Raw genomic sequence first — 21600 nt, forward strand, 5'->3', positions numbered from 1 at the left:
ATTCAACGCTGGATTGCCAGGGTAAAAATGGGTCATTAGCGTGAGATCTGCGAAAACGTGAAAAGTTTGCCGGTTCTGACTGTTATTGAGCCATTATTGTGCGGGTTGGGCCAAACTTTATGGACTGCGTCAATTGAGAGATGATTGCGGTATAATAATATGTTGAAGGATTTCGATTGATGGACCATAATTGAATGGGAGATTAGAAAATGACGTTTGATCCATGCTTTGTTGAAGGAATCATCTATAGACGATAGCGATTACACTTGCTTTAACAATAGATTGTCCAGATATGGCATAAAACATCTATAGTTAAACGTCTACCATGCTATTTGCAATATAATAATCGAGTTCCCCATCCCTATTTCAGACTCAGCATGCCCCACGACGACGACGTCCGATGCATCCCGTTCCGGGGTGAAGGCAGCGGCAAGCAGAACATCATGTCCCGAATGCTGGACCAGAACACCCATCCGTGGTCGTGGTCCAACTGTTCGCGGAACTTCGTCACCGAGTACCTGGAGTGAGTATTTGCTATCTTTCTATGACCGATTCCTAGCGGACACATTTTTTAAAATTTTTAATGGGGATCTACTAAATGTCAATATGTTTTTTTAATAACTGTATTGTTTAATTGCGTTTTATAATCTCGACAGCAAAAAAAAATTTAACCTTTCCAAAGAAATAGCTAGCAACATCTTAAATTTTAACCAATTTAACCAACTTCAAGCAGCATACAGCTCGTTTTTAAATGTTTAGACCACAAGCTAACAAAACAAAATTCAAAAAAGGGAAAAAAAATCATTCAAATCCAAGCAAAATCTTATAAAAAAAAAACAAAGTTTATTGCAAAAATATGAAATTTTCCAAATGGCTATTGAACATTTTTGATGAAAAACACTTTTTGAACATTATTGAACATTTTAATTAAGACAAGCATTTCCAAAGGGCGTAATATTGAGTCCAGTCCAATCTTTAATGTCTCTAGACAGTTTTATAGCAAATTTACTGAACTTTTCAAAAAAAGATTTAAGAAATGGTCACTCATGGTCACTGTTTTTTTAAAATCGAAAAACTGAAAATATTTCGCTGAAATCCAAATTTCAGTAAGTAAGTTGCGGGTTTTGGTTCCCTAAAAAATCTGTAAAATACAAAAATACGTATTTTAGGAAATTTAGATCTTTGTGGAACAAAAAGTTAATTAAAAATCTGCATTTTTTCCGTGTACCTATTTTTTCTGGATATTCCTCAACAATACCTACAACTTTGCCGAAGACACCGAAATGATCAGAAAATTCATTTAAAAGTTACAGGTATTCGAATATTTACATACCATTTTTGTATGGACAGATGCCAAAATTGTATGGAGACTTGTATGGGTGAACCATAGGCTCATAGGTAAGGCCCCCATGGTTTGAACCAAATCAAAAAATACAAAAAAATAAAATGGTCGAAATCGGCCGATTTCGTAGAGAATTGCTCATATTTCTTAGACGACATTGTAGGAAAATTTCTGAACTAAAAAATATTTTACACTATTTTAAAAAATCAGTTAGTTAGTTAGTTGTCTTTATTAACCTCCATTCAGCCAGGAGCACTAGTTTGGCTCAATATTTAAAAAAAAAATCAAAATACCGGAATTTTTCGGACCAAATTTTCCTTTCAATGGATACATTTTGAAAACGGTGCAACCAATCAAAACATTTGTGAAATACTTTTCGATTGAAAATTTCATTTCACATAAAAAATTATGTCATAAAATTTGAAGTACAAGATTAAATTTTTTGCAAACATCAGTAATAAAAAAAATCATAACTCGTCGGTAAAATTTTGGTTTATACTTCTGAATGGCTTAAAAGATGCGGGGTTTGTCCCCTGAAACTTATAAAAAAAAAACAAAAATAAAAAAAATCCAGATTTTGGGAAATTGAATTTTTGTGAAAAAAAAGTTAATAAAAAAATCTTTTAAAAAAATCGTGTACCTACGTGTACATCAATACCTACAACTTTGCCGAATACACCAAATCAATCAAAAAAATCTCAGATGAGTTACAGATTTTCGAATATTTACGTACGATTTTTATATGAACAGTTGCCAAAATTGTATGGAAATTTGTATTGGTGAATCAATGATACAAAACAGCTTCTTTGGTGATAGGGAAGGTCCCCACAGTTTGAGCCAAATCAAAAAAAAAATATAATAAAATCCATTTCCGGGTTTGGTGGAGAATTGCTCAACGGCTTAACTCAAAAAATATCTCACAAACATAAAAATTCCCAAAAAAAAAGTATTACCAAAATGACAACTTTTGAGAATGAGAAAAAAAGGACAAAAAAATTGAAGATATAATATTTTTTGAAAAAATAACGTATTTTAAAAAATATGAAAAACGCACCCTAAAAAAAATCTAAAATCATTTTAAAAGACAAATACACATTTTAAACGACCAAACGAAAACCGGACAAATAGTGGCGAAGATAAAGCATTCGAAAGCATTTACATTGAGTGAATTGAAATTGTCTGTTTTCTTTTGAATAAGCCTTAATTTTCTACGTTTTTTTAAAAGTGAAACTATGTTTTTTTTAGATTGTCCATATCAGAACCTACATCTTTGCTGAAGACACCAAATCGATCAAGATACCCCTTCCAGAGATCTAGATTTAAACTAAAAAAAAATTGTCATTATTTCCTAATTTTTTATATGATACAATAAATTTAAATTAAAAAAAAAACAACTTACGCCTCATTTCAAGATTGAAGCATCATTAAAATTTGCTCTAAATCTAGTTTACAAAGCTTTCCATTGGAATTACATTTCTACAAATTATATTTTAATGAAATTGACAGAAATTGCAGTATTGCGCTAACTTTTCAAACTTGTTATTTAGATAAAAAAAAATCAGTCAAATAACATCGCCCCGATGATTGATTTGTAAACATCCAAACAGTTTCACAAAGTATATACGGCCCAGAAAAAATGACCCACGTTGTTAACGCTCCCCAGGTGTTTACCGCACTTACAACCCTGCCCTCCTCAAGACCCCTCGCGGGGCGTAGCTGTGGTGCGTATTAGACCCCTCTTCCCTTCACTTCATCTAATCCCCCATACGCAAGCAGCTCAAAATGTTGATAAATTATGATATCGAAATCATCGATCAAAGCGCGCTGCGCTGATCGCGTTGATTACAAACTATCTTCCCTGCCCCCCTCGCCCACCATGGATCAGCGTGTGATGTGAATGAATCATGATTCCCACCGGATCGGAGCTTTAGACAAATAAAACTAGGTGATATGTGTCAATTGTTGAACAATTTTTGAGGTTTTGTAAGCTTTTTGTATGCACTTTTATCTATTTGTTAGGTTTACAGAAAAACCATCGAATTTCAAAATCATGATTGAAAATAAAAATAAATTTTATTTATTTAAATTGGTTTAGATTAACCAATGTATACGAGGCTCCCCTACACGAGCCAAACCGAAACACCATCCGGTCGAAAAGTGGGCAGCTGCCAATTTATGATTGGAGATAATTAATGAAATTATATTTTTCGCTAAATCTACACCCTGCTATTTTGGTGGAAAGATACCTCACTCCTCGAGAGGTGGGGGGGGAGGAGGGGCCGTAATGGGTGTGCGCCACCCAAATCGAACACCCCACAATTGGCGTGGCTTTCAAGAAAAACCGCCCAACTATGTGGCGGTGAGCGATGATAGTACAACGTTTCAATTTCGATGAATGTGTTTTTTTCTCCCTTCGATTTTTGGAAGGCGAATAGAGAGCCCCCATGTGGTGCGCTGGAAATGAGCTTTCAATGTGGCCCTAATTATGTGCGCTAATGATTGAAACCATTGCGGGCGGTGTTTGCACAGTCGAAGAGGGGGGGGGGGGTTGAGAAGGGCGCCTGATCTCACGGGAAATATTTCGTTTTTGTTATCTTCGATTGATTGTTGGGAATTGCTTGAATGAAATGGAAAGTTTTGTTTGATACAAATTTTTTAGAGGAAATTCTTTTCAAATTGGCCATTTCTCGATGGTTTGGAAGGATAATGATTCGGTCAATTTTTAGGCTTAAACTTTTTTAACAACTAAGTTTGCGAAATTTTCTAAAAAAAAGTTTCAACATGTTTTTTCAACATTCTCTGAGATTTCGACCATCCGATTTTTTTGCTTTTTTGAATCTGGATGAAACTTTGTGGTTGCCTTTCGTTTGCCCAGAGAAGCCATTTTTCATCATCAGTTTGTTCATATCATTTTCCATACAAATTTGGCAGCTGTCCATGCAAAAATAGTGTGTAATACACTCATTTTTCTCCGTGTAAAAATTCAAAGTTGCAGGTATGCATGAGGAATCCACCGGAAAAAAATTATACACGGATAAATAATTTTGGCTGCTTTTTAAAATCATTTTTTGTCACTGAAAATTGATTTCCAAAAAACACTCTTATTTTTTTATATGTTTGGGTCGTTTTCAAAACAAAAATCAGTAATCTATGACTTTATGATATAAAAAAAAGTTATTTTAAAAAAATCGAAAAAAGTCCAAAAGTTTTTTGATTTAATCTATATATATAAAAAATTTCGACGGTTTTGTTCGAACGCGAATCAATTCAACACGGAACGTCGGATCAAGGTGCTCTTTGTTGCGTTGGGTTCGTATAAGCCCAAGGAAGGTTCTTATGCTGACTAATTGACATTTAGGCCACTCTGGAACCGATTCCTGACCATCGGCAAATGTATGGAGAAAGTTACATAAAATCATATTTTGATCACAGGAGGCTGAATAGGCAAAAAATCAAAAAACGTCAACAAACGAAAAAAAAAAGGCAGAATAAAGTTTGTCGGGTAAGGCTTGTTCTTTAATAAATTTGCAATTAAAAAATACTTCAAAATACTTTGATAAAGTGCACCGTTTTTTCAGTTCAAGCCATTTTAAAACATTCTGGCCTGAATTTAAAAAAAAACATAAATTTTTATAATGATGGGAAAATGATTTTAAGGACGATACGAAAATAAAATACGCTTTTTAAGAAAATTTGGATTTTTGGGTCAATATGACCCATAAAGTTAGCATAGCATAGCATTGGTGTCTACCCGTAGTTGCTACTCTGTTATTGACCAGGACCTCCAAGAATTGCTCCGTGGACCACAGATGAAGAGTAGGAACCAATCATCACCACTTCGCAACTTTCAAATGTCCCTATCATGCTAGCCAATCACAGCGCCGGCCACGACCAGTGGTAAGACACGGGGGAAGTGGATAGGAATTTTAGTCCGATACTTGAGTGATGAAGACCGCTAAATCGGCTGCGTCTTCGACAAAGTATCACGTGAGGTTTGAGGGTGTTAGTAAGATGGGTGTGAAGCCAGGATTCACCGTGGTAAGTGATGCGGCCGGTCAAATCTATTTATAGTCCTTAATTCTTCGTATGTTCTTGGATTCATTTTGGAAGCTTTCATTTATGCAACCAGTAAGTGACCTTGAATTCAGCTTGCATTCAATACTGCATTTCCTGTTCTTAGGTACACAGATTCCAATCAAGTTTCTTGGATTCTTTTAGCATTCTTAATCCTTCTAGTCAACTAAGCCTCGATGGTCTGGTGGTTAGCATTTTAGTCTGCTGACCCAAAGGACGGGGGATCGAACCCCGCCGCGAGCTAATGAATTTTTCAAGTGTTCAGAATTCCTTCTTTCCATAATTTCTCGATAGGAGCAGATGGGAATCGAACCCAGAACCTTCCGCTTACAAAGCGAACAGCGTAACCATTCAGCCACGCCTACAACAAAACAAAAGAAATAAAAAAAATATTATGAAAATTTTGGAATCAAGCCGTACATTTGGCAAGGGCTTAAAATTGTATTTATATTTTTAAATTATAAATTGTATCATAATATTTATTTTTAATTCTTTCTTATCAATGGTTAAACTTTTTCTCATTTGTAAATTGTGTTAATTTTTTCTTATTAACTTATTTTTTATATAATATTAGAATCAAATTTATAGGGTTATTATTCATTTTTTCCGGCATAACAAAATTGATTTATAAGTTTTTATTTCAACATTAAAGCAGTTGCCCCAAACAATTAAATAATTCTCGAATTTCAGGATTTTTTTTTAATTTTATTGTATTGTTTAAGCTTTCATTAAATTCAAAGTTTATTTTTTTCTATATTTCCCTTCTCAGAATTATAAATTCCAGATACAAAAATTAAATTCAGATTGTTTATAAAAAGCTAGAAAACTGCTCAAAATATATGTTTTTTTTGCGATTTTTATTTAGAATATTAAAAAGAAAAAGGAGGGGATAAACTTTTCAATGGTCTAATTTTCTCATAAAAAATTAAGACTTAATTTCAAATTTCAAGCCAAATTTTAAATGTTTTGAACAAAGTTAAACAAATTATCACAAAATGCAGAATACGTTGTTACAGTCATGCTAATATAAAAAAAAAACAAAATATCAATAAAATCCTAAACATATCGTTTTTTTTATAAAATTCTAAAATCTGCAAAACAATACCCTATTTGATGAGAAATACATTGAAAAAAGTAGCTATACAAAGTATTTTGATTAATTATACAATACAAGCCTTACCCGACAAACTTCGTCTTGTCTTATTTTCATTTGTTGACGTTTATAACTGTTTGCTTATTCAGCCTCCTGTGATCTAAATTTGATTTTACGTAACTTTTCCCATACAATCTGCATATTTTACGGAATCGGTTCCAGGGTGGCCAAAGTTGTAACTTTTTGGCGTAAGAACCTTCCTTGGGCTTATACGAACCCAACGCAATAAAGAGCACCTCGATCCGACGCTCCGTATTGAACTGATTCGCGTTCGAACAAAACCGTCGAAATTTTTTATATATATAGATAGATATACAACGAATTATACAAATTTTTAAATTAAAATTTTAATTTCCAGCAATAATTTTTTTTCTTCCGATTTGGGGGAGGAGGGATGGGAACTTAAAATAATATTTTTGCAATTCCGTCGTGAAACTATTTACTTTTCCTGTCATTCTTGAACGACGAAATAGCCTACTTTTCTGTACCAAAAATAACAGAATCGAATAGCAACACTTTTCAAAATAAATGCTGAAATGTTCTAATTTTCAGCAATGAAATGGGTGCTGAAACGTTGAACTTTTCAGCACTTGTTTCGAAAAGTAACACTTTTCAACATTTTTTTGTTTATTGACAAAATACATGAAAATTTTACATAAAATTTCACTCAATGGGTGTTTTTCGGAATTGCAAAAAATGTTGTAAGCAACTCGTTACAAAACTTGATTTTTTCAGCACTCGTCGTATTTATCATATATTGTACGACTCGTGCTGGAAAAATCCTCTTTTTGCAACTTGTTGCATAAACTACTATTGTAATGCCCAAATTTATATGCAAAAAAATATCAATCGAGTTATTTATTAATGTTTGGAGTAAAATTGCTTAAAATTTTACAATAAATAAAAACTTTTCTAAATCGAACAAAACCTAGGAGATATAAGAAATGTATGTTGTTAAGTGAGTAAAACAATGTCAATAAAAATATTATCAAAAAGTTATTTAAATCATGAATAGCATAATCCTAATTTTGCTAACTAGGTTTAATTCATATTTAAATATTTCAAAACAATTCTTCCCATTAATAAACGTGTCATTTGCTTGGTGTCTTCTTCGGTAGCCATCTTCCCAGCCAAATATTTGTTCGCAAAACCGATTAAGATGTGACACAACCCCCCCTTTAAATTTTGCAGGCAAACTACCGCTTGATCTTAAACATTTCCTTTGATTTATTGTCCAATCTTCCGTCCATAAAACTGACATAATTAATCAATTTTGCATCGATGCTCGCGGCGGCCAACATTTATTGCCAGCTTTCATGGGGGGTTTATGCTCAAGGGAACGCGCGATCCGATCGACGTGTTTTATTTTATCGCGGCACCGAAAAAATGCATAAATTAGACGTGCTTGCGGATGGCTCTTTTTTTTTTTGTCTCCAAAATGACCAATTTGGGTGGGGGACTTTTTGTTTTCTCAACGATGCCGCCCAAGATGGATTCATTTTTCAATCGATATCGATCTATAACGGTTACGGAGGTTGGATAAGATCTTGCAGCGGTTCTTTTTAAAAGTTGGGAAATTTTGTCGAAATTACTTCCAATATTTCATTCGCTGCCGAGTAAAGTTCAGGTGAGTTGGTGAACTAAAAATGTCACTCTGGGGACGAACACAACGACTTTTCCCATGCCAAGATCGGATTACTGACCTGATAAGGTAGAATTAATGAAGTCCACCTCGTGACCAACTCTGATGCTGGATGGACGGTGACGTTAACTTTGAACATGCCTGCGAACTTTTGGAGAGGATCCCAGGTCAACAGACCAAAAACTCAAGACTTTTATCAATTGTCCACACCATAAAAATAAAACTCCATTTAAATTATGGCAGCTCCCCAAACGATCGAAAATTTTATGTTTGTTTATCTGTGCTCAAATCAAAACGACGTTTTATCAAAATCAATTACACCTGTGCCACCGCCGAGGCGGCGCTCCCTTTGGAGTGTGTCCGAAAGATGCACTTTCTGATGTCCGACTTTTGATGGGCCGATCCGCAGTAAGAAAGCGACGAAGATATGGGCCGCTCTTTATTATCGCTTTCCTTCTTTAGGAACCTCAAAGATCGTCACATCAACACGATTCCCGACCCCGGTTGGCGGCATCTGATGACGGTGATGATCACCTGGAGCGAATCGTTTATTATCAACAAAAAAGAAAATAAGGGGAGAAATGCTGCAGTGGTGGTTTTGAGAGGGTCATCCATAAACTACGTGTCGAATTTTCTCATTATTTTAACTAGTTTTTACAAAATTAATCACTAAAACGAATATCTTTAAACTCATTCTACGGCGCTGATGGATGACCCCTTTGTCGGAAGTCACGGCGTCGGGTGAAAATTGGCGGCATTTCTTTTGTTAACCTTTGGTGGCCACTGACTGGACACTTTGGAACGTGGTAGCGGTGGCTGCATTAACGGAATCGTCGCCTGGTCGTGGTGCATTCCAGACTGTGTTGGATGGCGTCATTTAAAAAATGTTGATTTTATTTTAGGTTAGAAGCAAACCAAAATCGCCCAGAATATGGAAAACGGGAAAAGTTTTCCCGGAAAACTTAATTCTTAAACACTTTACTCTGCGAAAAAATCACACAAATTAAATGCATTGTTTAACTTATTAACTAAGATTATTTAAACAAAAATCAGCAGAACTATTCTTCCAAGAATGAGCAAATCATTTGATTATTTCTCTATGGCCAAAGGGCAGTGCTGAAAATGTCAGGTGTCATGACGCGAAAATCGGCGACGCTGACACGAATTTTTGAGATCCATTCACTGAACCGCAAAACCGTGACATAAACAAACCCGGCGCAGTCGTGAGTGCCCTAGCTCATTGAGCAGCTGCAATGCGAGGCAGTAGTCGACCAACGCTCATTCGACGTTGCACGCACACATATAAAGAAACTAGTGTTTACACAAAAAGTTCGTATTTATGCATTGAAATGTAACTTTGAATATAAGTTATGGTTGTTTTAAGTGTTTTGCACAATCTACAACCATTCAATTGTTTGAAAATAGTCAAAATAGTGTTTAAAGAGGATTTTACGAGTCAGTCATATGACACGAATTGAGTGAGTGTAGCTCATTTTTTCACGTCTCTCATTCTCCAGCAGCCGACCGGCACGAGTCAGGCGGCAGTGGTTGAACAGACACAGTAGGCTTACAGTCACAGTGAACTGACATTTTGGTTTGATTCATGTGTACGCTGGGTTGGAAACTTTTTGCAGGCCTGCCAAAGGGGCTATTTTGCATAGGTTCGTTTATGCAAATCTTATACAATTCAGCAGCTATCCATACGAAAAAGGCCTTAGTTTCACGGTGACTTATTTTTGCCAAAGTCAAGGGGTATCCCTGATGTCGATTTATTTTATGGTCATCCTAGTGCACAGGAACCAAGGAAATTGTTTTTACTTTCTTATTCCAAAATTGTCAAACTTACGGAACCAAACCAATCTTGATGTGCACCGTTAAGTTAGTGAAAAATCGTGATTTTTTTATTGGTAATTCTTTTGTTAAAATAATTAAATTATACCAACATTCAGTTAAAGCATTAACTTTTATGAGTTTGATTTGCAAATTTTAGTTTTTGTCGTCATGCAGCTTCGTGTATATTCTGATATAAAAGATTTTGTAGCAAAACTAGTATGACAGAATTTAATGCAATTTTTTTATTTGGGTGTATCAGAAACTGCTTTCGAAATGAGAAAAAAGTTTTTAACAATACTGTTCAATTTGAACTTTGAACTAATAAAAAATATATTTATGCAGATTATATAAGCAAGCGAAATAATGGATGTGTGAACAAAAGATTGATTCAAAATATCAATGTATACAAAAAATGCATTTCAATTTCTGCGACTCAGTTAACTCCACCAAATGTCTCAATTTCCGTACAATATTGTACACCCACACACACTGAATGGGTCGAAATCAGCATGCAATCAAGCTGGGGTCCAATTCAAACTCACTAAAAGAGACAAAGCGCGAGGATCGTCGTGTTTTTGTGAATGAACAAATTTACACCTTCCAGACACAATGCACAAGCTGTTGTGGATGATGATGATGACCACCGATATAAAGAGAACAATGTAGTTCGGTCATAATCGTAAAATATCCATTCTTTAGTCGGAAAGCTTCCCTCTTGGGTTGGGAATGTGCAAGCTTCATATGCGTCACTAGTTAGGGCGGTTCTGTGAAGTTGATTTTTATTGATTTTCTGATTGAATTGCCATCTTAATAAACAACCTTTTAAATTCCGATTGCAAAAAAAAATCCCCTCTAAAAATGCATTTTACAACCTTCACGGATAGTCCAAAATGCATATAATTCAGTCAGAATAACGACCGCAAACATGCCATAAATTGCCGTTCTTCAGCTCAAAATTTGTAGGTCACTATTTTTGTTTTGGGGCCGACCAATATACGCGCTCGTACAATTTTCGGGGAGACGCAACCCGGGAACCCATAAAACTCATTGAAAAATTTATGACACCAGATTGTGTAAAATGATAACTCTAAACAGCGCAGAACCTGCCCCAAGTGTGTTTGTTCGTCCGTCACACACAGTATGGATTCTCCTCGTCAATTCAAGTCGCGATCGGTTGCGATCGTAAAAAAAGCAAACCTCTGTAAGACGACAAACACGGCTGTGCCACGAGGACCAAAGAGTGAGGGGACCATACTTTTGGACATGCAAAGTTAGTGCAAGTGTGGGGAACATAAATATTCATTGTCTAGGTCGGGGTTTTTTATGTGTATTTTCGCAGCCGGCTGGTTAATAATTCCTTCGTCGAGGGGGAAAGTCGTAAAATTAAAATATGAAGAACGACTGTTGTTGGTCCGGGGGGAGCTTACAAAAGTCCAAATGTTTACTCCGCATTAATGAACGACTTCTGAAATTGAAAACCAAATGAAGTCACGAAGTCGGAACCAAGACCAGGGTTAACGAACGCTCAAAGAAAGTCACGATATTTTAATTCTAATATTTTCCCCTCGTTAAAAAACAAACTCTTTCCCTCGAATCACCACAAAAACAAACCAAACTGGCCCAACGACCTCTTACGCAGTTTTACGAGTCGGCACAGAACGTTGATTTATTTGGGCGGTTCTTTAAACAGTAAGGAAAATTCCGAGCATTTTTAGCTTTGTCTACAGGTTCGCTTTTAGGATCCGCCCGGGAAATGGCCAATTAGAAAATGAGGTGACATACTTCGGCACATTCCACGGAGGTGTGGCCGTTGGCGACAGCAGAGTGTCTTTTGAAGTATACAGATGAGTTTTTCAATGATTTTTTTTTATTAATTTGCACACCCTCCAAAGAATTAAAAATCACGTATATCACATTAAAAATCACATTCATAAAAATGAATGCCCCTTTTTTTTTAAACGATCCTCACCTTATCATTTTAATTTTAATTTATCATTTTGATTTAACTTCAAAATTTCAGGCTTTGCAAAGTTGAATAATAGAAGAGTAGCCATATCTTCAAAGATCTTCCAAAAGCCAACCTATCGAAGTACAATAATACAGTTCCTGAAGCCTTAAAATGGCTAAATCATACATCAATTCTCAGTTACATAAATAAAAATTAATGCTTATTGTTCTTGACAGAGCTGCCAGATGTTCGATTTTTCTTCCTCACTGGACTGCCCATGTTCGCATAAATGTCCCATACGCAAAAACAGCAAGCTGAGAAAAACGCATTGGAAGTCTGTCCCACACATAAGGTTACATGTTAAGTTTTCACGAAAAACTGGATTTCCTCCTGATTTTTAGAACAAAGTACTGGATGTTATAGGCTTTTCTGAAAGATCTCGCGATTCTGAAGAAAACTGTAACAATAACTCAAAAACGATGAAAATGCATATGGGACATTTATGCGATCAGGGGCAGTGGAGGTGTATCCCATTTGGCATAACGTCACTTGGCATAATGCCGTTTGGCATAATGGCACCGCGAAATAGCAAAAGAATGGCCTTAACAAGGTCCTCCCGGGCAGGTGGGAATAACAAAACGGAAGTAATTTCAAAACCAAATCCTGTTAAAACATCTAATTTTGTTATCAAAAAGCCATGACCATCGGTAGTGAGAAGAAAAGATAATAACATCCCTAACACTAAGTCTGAACATTGTTATTGAACAGATCTTATGAGAGAGTAAGACAATAACAACTCAAATTTGATATTCAAACTTAAAATACAACAATCATCAGTCACCTAATTTGTTATTATTTGTTATTTTTAAATTTTACTTAAATTTTGGAAAAATGTTGACCAATTTTCCAAAATCAAATTTGTTATTATTTTTTTATTTTGCAAAATATGGCCAAAACTATGGGAAAATTTTGCCCAATTTTGTCAAGGACATTATTTTGGCCATGAAATGTGGACTTTAAATCAAAACATTTTTAAAAGTAAAAACAAAATGATTTTTTGCCTTCCTCACTTTACTGAGGAAAGGCTATAAAATCACTCGGAAAACGAACTTTTTAGTTAGACCTCCTAGACCTACCTTTATTTGTACATATCGACTCAGAATCACCAGCTGCGCAAATGTCTGTGTGTTTGGCTGTATGTACACCCAAAATTCAGAATCGAGATAATCGTTCTCTCAAAATTTATTGAGGGCTCAGTGCCAAAATCGATAGAATAATGGTACCAACTCACACCATCATAACAAATGAGTTCATTCGTTAGTTGAATCAATAAATCTCCAACAAGTGTCATACATCGACTTCTGACTTCTCCTTGGTCACCAAGCTGTTGTGGCCGAGGCAGCTAAGTCATTGGATTGGTTTGTCAAAGGTTTCTGGTTCGATTCCCGTTGTCGACACTTTTGGTTTTTTGTTTGACGGATGAACTTTTTTTGCAAATGAACCTCGAGAGAATAGTTCTATCGCCCATCTCGAGCTGTGTTCTCTGCGTCCGTGAATGGTACCACTATTCTCTCGACTCGATACCATCATTCTCTCGGACTAGCGCTGCCAGTTTTGGGTGTAGACATGTGTACCAAATCAATGTCACTGGAATATCTTGTCACAGGCTCAACCGATTTTGGCCGAAATGGTTTTAATCGATCCGTCTTAACGTCCCCTAAGTTGCTTTTTAAATTCATGCAGTTTTCTCATGTATTTAAAAAGTTATGTTAAAAAAACTGTTTCATATTAAATTAAAATTATGGTAAAAAGGGTGTTTTTTTCATGAAACCCTCACATGTTATATATTTTTAAAAAGCATATGAGAAGACCTTTCTTGTGGATTAAGAATTTTCAAGATCTGTGACTTACCTATCTAAAATTACAAGCAGTTTGGTCCCGTCTTATCGCCACGAAAAAAGCCTTGTAGAGGGATGCAATTTTCCTGAAAGGCGATGTCTGTATAATCTTGACAAAAAGTCTGTAGGATGTAACCAGTGTGTCTGTGGTGTTCGATATCGGTGTGACTCGTCGCGTATTTGTGTAAATGTAGTGCCAAGAGATGTTCGTGGTTGTCGACGGAAAGCTACCTGGACGTCTCCCAGAACGACCAGTCCCACGCAGTGCGTTGTTGCCGCTAGCCACCACCAGATGTCGTCGTGGAAAACATCGCACGAGAGATCAGCAGGGGGTGGCGAAAGAGGGCGAAAAGAGAGGAAAGTTGGCGGGTCTCGGATCAGGGGGGTTCAGGACGAAGTGGCCAGGATTGCGCCATCATTAAGTCCGGTGTTGTACGACGAAGGAGGCTGTCGTCAATCGCAGCCGAAACCGAAGGCCAGTGTCCCGGAGTTGGACCAGCGGCCGCAGTGAACCTGACCGTGTCAGGAAGTGTCCGGAACCGTGCTACGTTCCGCGGACAGCGAAGAGCAGGAGCTGCTCGAGATTTGGACATCCCAGGTAGGATGATATCCCCCACAACAACCCCCCTAGTGAACCTTGATCCCGACCGCCATCGCGCTAACGCCATCTTCAAATCCCTCTGCCCTAGGACCTCTCGGGTTTTACCCATAGTTTCCCCGTGAAACCCCGTTGGTTTCTGCCCTGGCCTTGCCATATCCGGCCCGGCAGACCAACCCCGAAACCACCAACCGTCAACCCGTTGGTCGGTGCGTCGCCAAGCCGCTACGTAACCTCCGTGTCCCAAACCCGGACAATCCCGACGGAGGCGCTGCCTCGTCGAAGCCTGCAGCACCGTTACACGCGCAGGAAGGACACGGACGGCTGGCGATAGGTCCGAGAAGCAGCAGCAGAAGTCGGAGGGTCCATCCGACGACCGAGAAGCCACCCCCATTGGCGTACTGCAGGAGGAGCTCAACGGTCATCCGGACGGAACAACGAAGACCGCAGTGCAGATCGGGGCCCCGCAGCAGATCATCGGTGCACAAGGAAGTAGGAAGAAGGATCGTGTGAGGTAGGATCTAGGAAGTAAGGAAGTGGGAAGGGAGACGTGCTAGTGAGGAGTTAGGAAGTGTGCCCAATAAACCGTCGACGGAACCCCGAGAAATAAACGTAGTTTCCTTAGACGACTGCGAGTGTTTTCTTGGCCTAGCGTAACTTCGAGCGTCATGCCGATCCTGGGTTTTGAAGGAGAGTCCCATCGGTATCTGGCTCTACCCATACTGGAAGCACAGCTCAGCAACCTCAAGTTGTTATAAGGAAGTCTGTTTTTTTTTTACTCGTCACTTATTTTTATTAGGACCTCTTAGGTGCTGCGATCACGGTAGGGGAGATGCATAAACCTAAGGACACTTTAGGGGATTGTAATCATTCTATAAATGAGAGGAAGGCGCCAACCACCTAAAGGTGGATTAAGTTACGTTTTAATCATTGATATACCCCCTTCTTTTAGTTATTGATATTGGAATATTCTTTTAATTATTGGTATATCAAACGTTAAAAAAATCCAAAGTTTGATCGAATATGCAGTGCATAACGAAATATTTTATTATTTTCTTATCGCTAGAACTTTCAAACATTTGGATATTTGCCTGGCCTCTGTTACATTTTACATTTTTTTCAAATGTTGAACAAAATTTGCAAGCCGTCAGGCAATGTGTACTGATTTTTTTCAGCATTTGATAATATGTAAAATTTAATCGGAACCAAGTAATAATATTAAAATTTCATAGTAAGCTAATAATAAGAAATCAATATCAAAATCAGTCATTTTTCGAAAAAATCTATGTTATTATTTTGTGTTTTTGAAACAGCTATTCTGGGTGTTTTAATTACAAAATCTGACCTCCTGACAATAACAGAACTTGAACTTTTCCAGTTATTTCCACCTGCTCGGGCTAGAATAAGCAGGGTAGAAAAAACTATTTGGAGTTTGCATTAACTTATTGACAATTTTACGCAAAAGCGTTGGTGGGTGTTCCGAATATGTGGGATGACTGTATAATTGTTTAAAAAATCAACACCAACCATGCGTCTCCACTAACCACCCAAAAAAATTCTTACCCTTCCAGACAAAACCACGCCGCCTGCATGCTGGACAAACCGACAACGGACCTGATCGAACCGTCCTCGTCGCACACGAAGCTGGCCGGCGAAAAGTTCACCAACAACCAGCAGTGCGAGCTGGTGTTCGGCAACGGGTCGCGCATCTGCTCGTACATGCCCGTCTGCGAGCGGCTCTGGTGCAACAACGGCGACGAGCTGCTCGGCTGCCGGACGCAGCACATGCCCTGGGCGGACGGAACTAGCTGCGGCGAGAACCAGTGGTGCCAGAAGGGCCAGTGCGTGCACGTGAACCGGAAGGCGCTGCAGCCGCAGGACGGCGGCTGGGGCCAGTGGAGTCCGTGAGTAGAACGAGAGGGTGTGTTGATAAGGGGGAGACTAATTCAGATCTTTCTAACAGGTTCAGCGAATGCAGTCGAAGTTGTGGCACTGGGGTTCAGATATCTACGCGAGTCTGCGACTCGCCACCGCCGGCCAATGGTGGAAAGTACTGCACTGGGATGCGGATGCAGTACCGATCGTGTAGCACGCACGAGTGTCCGAACAGTGCGCTGGACTACCGGGAGGAGCAGTGCCAGGAGCTGGACGGAAACAACTTTGAAATTCCCGGCCTGGAGAAGAACGTCAAGTGGGTTCCGAAGTACGGCGTCAAATCCGAAGATCAGTGCAAGTTGTACTGCCGGGTTAAGAACTCCAACAACTACTTCCTGCTGCGGGACAAGGTCAGGGATGGGACCGCCTGTGCCCATCCGCACGAGTCGTACGACATGTGCATCAATGGGCACTGCCGGAAGGCGGGTTGCGATTACGTGTTCGAATCGGATGCCAAGCTGGACAAGTGTGGCGTCTGTCGGGGTAGCAACGATACCTGCAGCGACGTCAACGGGGTGTTCCCGCACAGCAACATTCACTACATGAAGAAGACGTTTGGATATGTGCAGAAGATCGTGCGAATTCCTCGTGGCGCAACGAATATTGTGCTGATCCAGCGAGGATACAAGGATGACGGGAACTACTTGGGTGAGTGATCGTGCGACTCCATGAAAATAATCTTGTAACAACATCCCTTTTTACAGCTCTGCGCGACGAAGACAACGAGTACATCTTCAACCCGCCCAAGATCCCGATCATCCCGGGCTTGAAGAAGCGCCTCTTTGCCGGCGTCATGCTCGAGTACAACGGTCCGGACGAGCCGATCGAGACCATCCAGTCGGACTTTGGACGGCCGCTGAAACGAGATCTGATCGTGGAGATTTACTCGCACAACAAGATGCGTCCCGTCAGCGAGAACATTGTCGAGTACAGCTTCACGATCCCAATTGATCGATACCAGCCGCAGCAGCAGGTTCAACAAGTGTCCAAGGCGACGCCGATTTATACGCCACAGTACCCTAGCCAGAACAGCATTCCGAACTACCAGTGGAAGATGTCCGACTGGAGCGAGTGCGATCAAAGCTGCTACGGACGACGACACCGAACGGCCGGATGTTACGACATCGAGACGGGCAAGGAAAAGTCAGGCTCGTTCTGTAGAAACAGTGCGAAACCTCAGCAAGACAACGAACCGTGCAACATGGAGTGCAAGTTTGAGTAAGTGGAGACGCTTGGTTAACCAGCACAATATACTTAAACCGTGAAACCTCTCTTCCAGATGGGAACCATTGAGTTCCGAATGCTCCAACAGCTGCGGCGAGGGCGTCAAGCACATCAAGTACCAGTGCATCCAGCGGTTCCTCAAGTCCCAGCAGACGAACCCCGTCGACTCGACGTTCTGCTCAAACATCCCCACACCCCGAACGATGGAAAAGTGCCACGGAACGTGTCCGGATGCGACCTGGAGCTACGGCGACTGGGATATGGTAAATTACGGCGGAACCATCACCAACTGTGTTTTGTCACACCTCAATAACTGTGTTCCATTTTTCTCTCTTCTCTCTTTATCTCTCTCTTCGTCCTGTTTCCGGAACCGTGTTGTTGTGTTACGTCCCCGGAAACTGTGTGTCCGTTAAATGTGTGTCCATTCAATGTGGGAATTCATGTGTCCGTCCGTCCGCTCCCGGGAAAACAGTGTTCCCGCACGTGTGGTGGTGGCCGTCAGAACCGCTCCGTTGCCTGTCTGTCCGCGCCGAACGGGTCGTCGATCGCCGAGAGCTTCTGCGCCAAGCTGCCGCGGGAGGAAACGTACCGGGCCTGCAATACCGACAGCTGCCCCGAGTGGCTCACAGGAGAACTGACACCGGTAGCTAGAAGAGTCGAGTTTTTTTTGTTTGCCTCTTTCTTTTTCCATTCTTGCTGTGGAGCACCTTTGCCTTACCTTTCGGTTAAACATTCGTGGAACTAAATTGGCGTTGTGAATCTAAATCTACTGGCTAAATTTTCCCCCCATCTTGAGGTTGTGGGTTGGCACTTGAGCGGTTGAGGCAAATTGTGGCATAGTTTGACTAGTAATTATTTAAATACATATTTCTTTGTTTTGGAAAATTAAGGAGACGCATGGTACTTTCACTGTGCTTGGTTGGGTTGAAATATTTTGGAATAAATGCAAAAAAGTGTTCTGTCTGTTATGTTCTAAGAGTCATCTTTTAAAAAGAAGAAGAGCATCATCAACATTGAAAAACCACAAGATCTTTTAGCAAAACAATTTGCTGTTTAAATTATACTCAGATTTCAAATATTTATGACTCGGAATAATAACCAAAAATGACATCAAAACGTAGCAAATCTCAAACAATTGTATTTCTTTTTATTATTTTACAAACAACAACAAAAGCACTGGTACAAATCACATTCAAAGTTGGTTTGGAGGAGGAGGAGGTTTTTTCCGAATCACAAGCCTGGTTTTCTAAAATTTTAATCAAAAAGTATCGCAAAATACCATCGAAAATTTGCAAAACATTAATGATTTTTTTCTTTATTTTCAACTGTAACGCAAGTACCAAAACAATATGTAAAAAAAAAATATTAAAAATTTATAAATAAGCGTCATTTCTTCAACGTGTTTTAAATAAATTAGAATCGAGTATTTTCAAAAAAAATTAAGCTTTAGTCAATTTTTTTGCTTCCTGTTTTGTTTTTAAACATTTTGAAGGGGGCATAAATGAGATTTGCATTGGACTAAAATACTTATATTTAACTAGTTTTTAACACACAACTTATAATTTAGGTTAGGGACCATCCATAAAAAACGTGGACACTTTTTTGGAAATCTCAAATCGTAGACAATTTCCATACAAAAGAAATCTTTTTTGTATGGAGCGTGGACAACCTCCAAATTAAATTTTATTTCCGTTCCCTCTAATAACAATTTGACTACCATTTTATTTTGAAGGTAGAGTTACAAAAGCAATTAGAAGATCATTTTTGGCTGTTCAAGGTTAAATAAATGCTGTTTTATTTTTTTTATCTAACAAATTAGGCTTTTTTTTACAATAGAGCGATTTCAGCTCAAGTCAGGAATTCTTCTAGTACTTTTGCACCCGACCCGATCTACATAAGCCATTTTTGTGTATATAGAGCCAATTGTACTCGAAAATGACCTTTGAAAAGGGCGTAAGTAATTTAAATATATTTGTATTGTATTGTATATACAACGGTTTTAAATGTTGAAAAAATAGATTTTTCGATGTTTTTTTTGCAATTTCTAAATAACAGACTTAATTTTTCAGTCTCGAAAATATTTTTGCCGAAAAGCTCGTCCAATTTCCTATAAGTTTGCCTTTGACAGCTTTTTAATTTGACTCGTTTCAATATTTACGTAGGCTTATTTACTATCCAGGTTTCTACCACACTGAAAAAATATACTATTCTCATTTATGACCAATTAATTAAGGTCATATCTGTAAGCCCATACATCCAATTCAAATGCTGTTTAAGGCAAACTTATAGGAAATTGGCAAACTTCCTCAAAAATTTTGAACGAAAAAAAGTCGTGACATCACCTTCGAATTTAACTTTCAAACTTAAAAATTTAAAAATCTCATGGAAGTGGCGTGTATTTTTCTTTCAGTGTATTTTTTTCTGAAAGCCCGTTCAATTTCCTACAAGTTTGTCTTTGACCACTTTTTGGTACGATGCAACGGCTTTGAGTTACAGTAATTATTAAATTACAAAATACAAAAAATATTTAAATTACTTACGCCCTTTTCAAATGTCATTTTCGAGTACAATTGGCTCCATATACAAAAAAATGGCATATATAGACCTAGGATAACATGTCTAAAAAGTTTCATTGAAATCGGAGAGGGTCGGGTACACAAGTACCAGAAAAATTCTTGATTTGAGCTGGAATTGCTCAATATTTAAGTTTTGTATAACTTCCGTGGAATTTTCACGAAATTTAATGACTTGGTTTAATGGTACCCATTTTAAAGAGTTTGTAACAGTTTCTATTTGTGCTTCTCGAATTTTTAATAAAACTTCTGAAGAGATGAAAACTTAAATTTTTTTTTATTGGGTCAAAATGTCGAAGTAAATTCAAGATATCTAGATTTTTCTTTTTAAACATTTTTTGTGTTTAGGTGTTTTTGGAACCGCCTTAAGTATTCAAAAACACGCAAAAACAAAAAAAAAGTTTATTGGACCTTTAAAAAACCCCTAGATATATTAATCAATTTGACTAGACTCAGGGATGGAATAATCGCGAAAAAATCAATTTCGCTTGCGAACTTTCTCTACCCGCGAAAGGGGAGGAAGCAAATCACGCAAAAGAAAATCGCTAGCGAAATTCTTCAAGAAAATCAATCTGCTGATGATTCTCTTGATGAACGTCCAATGATTTTATTTTGATGATGATTATTCCATCGCTACAGTCCAGCCTCGATTATCCGAAAGTTTGTATGGGACTTCGGATAATCAAATCATGAACAAAAATTTAGTTTTTTTCGTATTGCTGTATGTATGTATGATTATAATCTTACTTTTAACATCAAATAAGAGTTCTGCGATCCCATTTTAGTCAAATTCGAATTGTTGATTGCCTTTTAGCATATCAAATACATTATCTCAGTATTTGAACACCGATATTTTGGTTGCCATCTTGGAATTACATATTCCAAATCGGTTTAGAGCATGTTTGGGGTCATATTCAAGCTCAACAATCAAAAAGAAGACAAACCGGGGTATCTCGATACGACCTTTAGAACAAACCGAGCAAAATCTACAAAAATCTATACAAAATGCCAAAAATGAAAAAAAGAAGTCAAATGATTTACAAGCAACAATTTAATAAGTACAAAATACGCCAAGCAAACAATATCACCAACCATCAAGTGCAACAAACAACCTTATTTTTAGAATAGAAATCAATGTTTCTGTTCCTACACTGTACTCGCTTCATAGTTTACAGATCAACTGCAAAATGTTCAACTTCTCAATATAAACCTCACTCGAATAAAGGAGTTGCAAGAAGACCTCAGTTGCATAAATTCTAGATCAAATTGCTTTTCAAAAATGCTTTTCGACGTTGCAACTTCTTTATTCACAAAACCATAGATGTTTCATGTTTTACAGACTGTTCTAAACCAATATATCTTTTCTCTTTCCCTGTTTCT

At 38.1% G+C, this 21600-nt stretch overlaps 1 protein-coding gene across 1 annotated transcript in view; it reads left to right on the plus strand.

Moving 5' to 3' along the window:
- Positions 1 to 21600, plus strand: part of LOC120414071 (A disintegrin and metalloproteinase with thrombospondin motifs 9-like) — a 52841-nt gene that overhangs the window by 20076 nt on the left and 11165 nt on the right. The window contains exons 4-9 of the mRNA XM_052710543.1: positions 371 to 523; positions 16060 to 16392; positions 16452 to 17071; positions 17128 to 17641; positions 17703 to 17910; positions 18120 to 18290. Of these exons, the coding sequence (XP_052566503.1) occupies positions 371 to 523; positions 16060 to 16392; positions 16452 to 17071; positions 17128 to 17641; positions 17703 to 17910; positions 18120 to 18290 (1999 nt within the window). The remainder of the gene's footprint in view (positions 1 to 370; positions 524 to 16059; positions 16393 to 16451; positions 17072 to 17127; positions 17642 to 17702; positions 17911 to 18119; positions 18291 to 21600) is intronic.

Source organism: Culex pipiens, chromosome 3 (genome assembly GCF_016801865.2).
Source record: "Culex pipiens pallens isolate TS chromosome 3, TS_CPP_V2, whole genome shotgun sequence".
Taxonomy (NCBI): domain Eukaryota; kingdom Metazoa; phylum Arthropoda; class Insecta; order Diptera; family Culicidae; genus Culex; species Culex pipiens.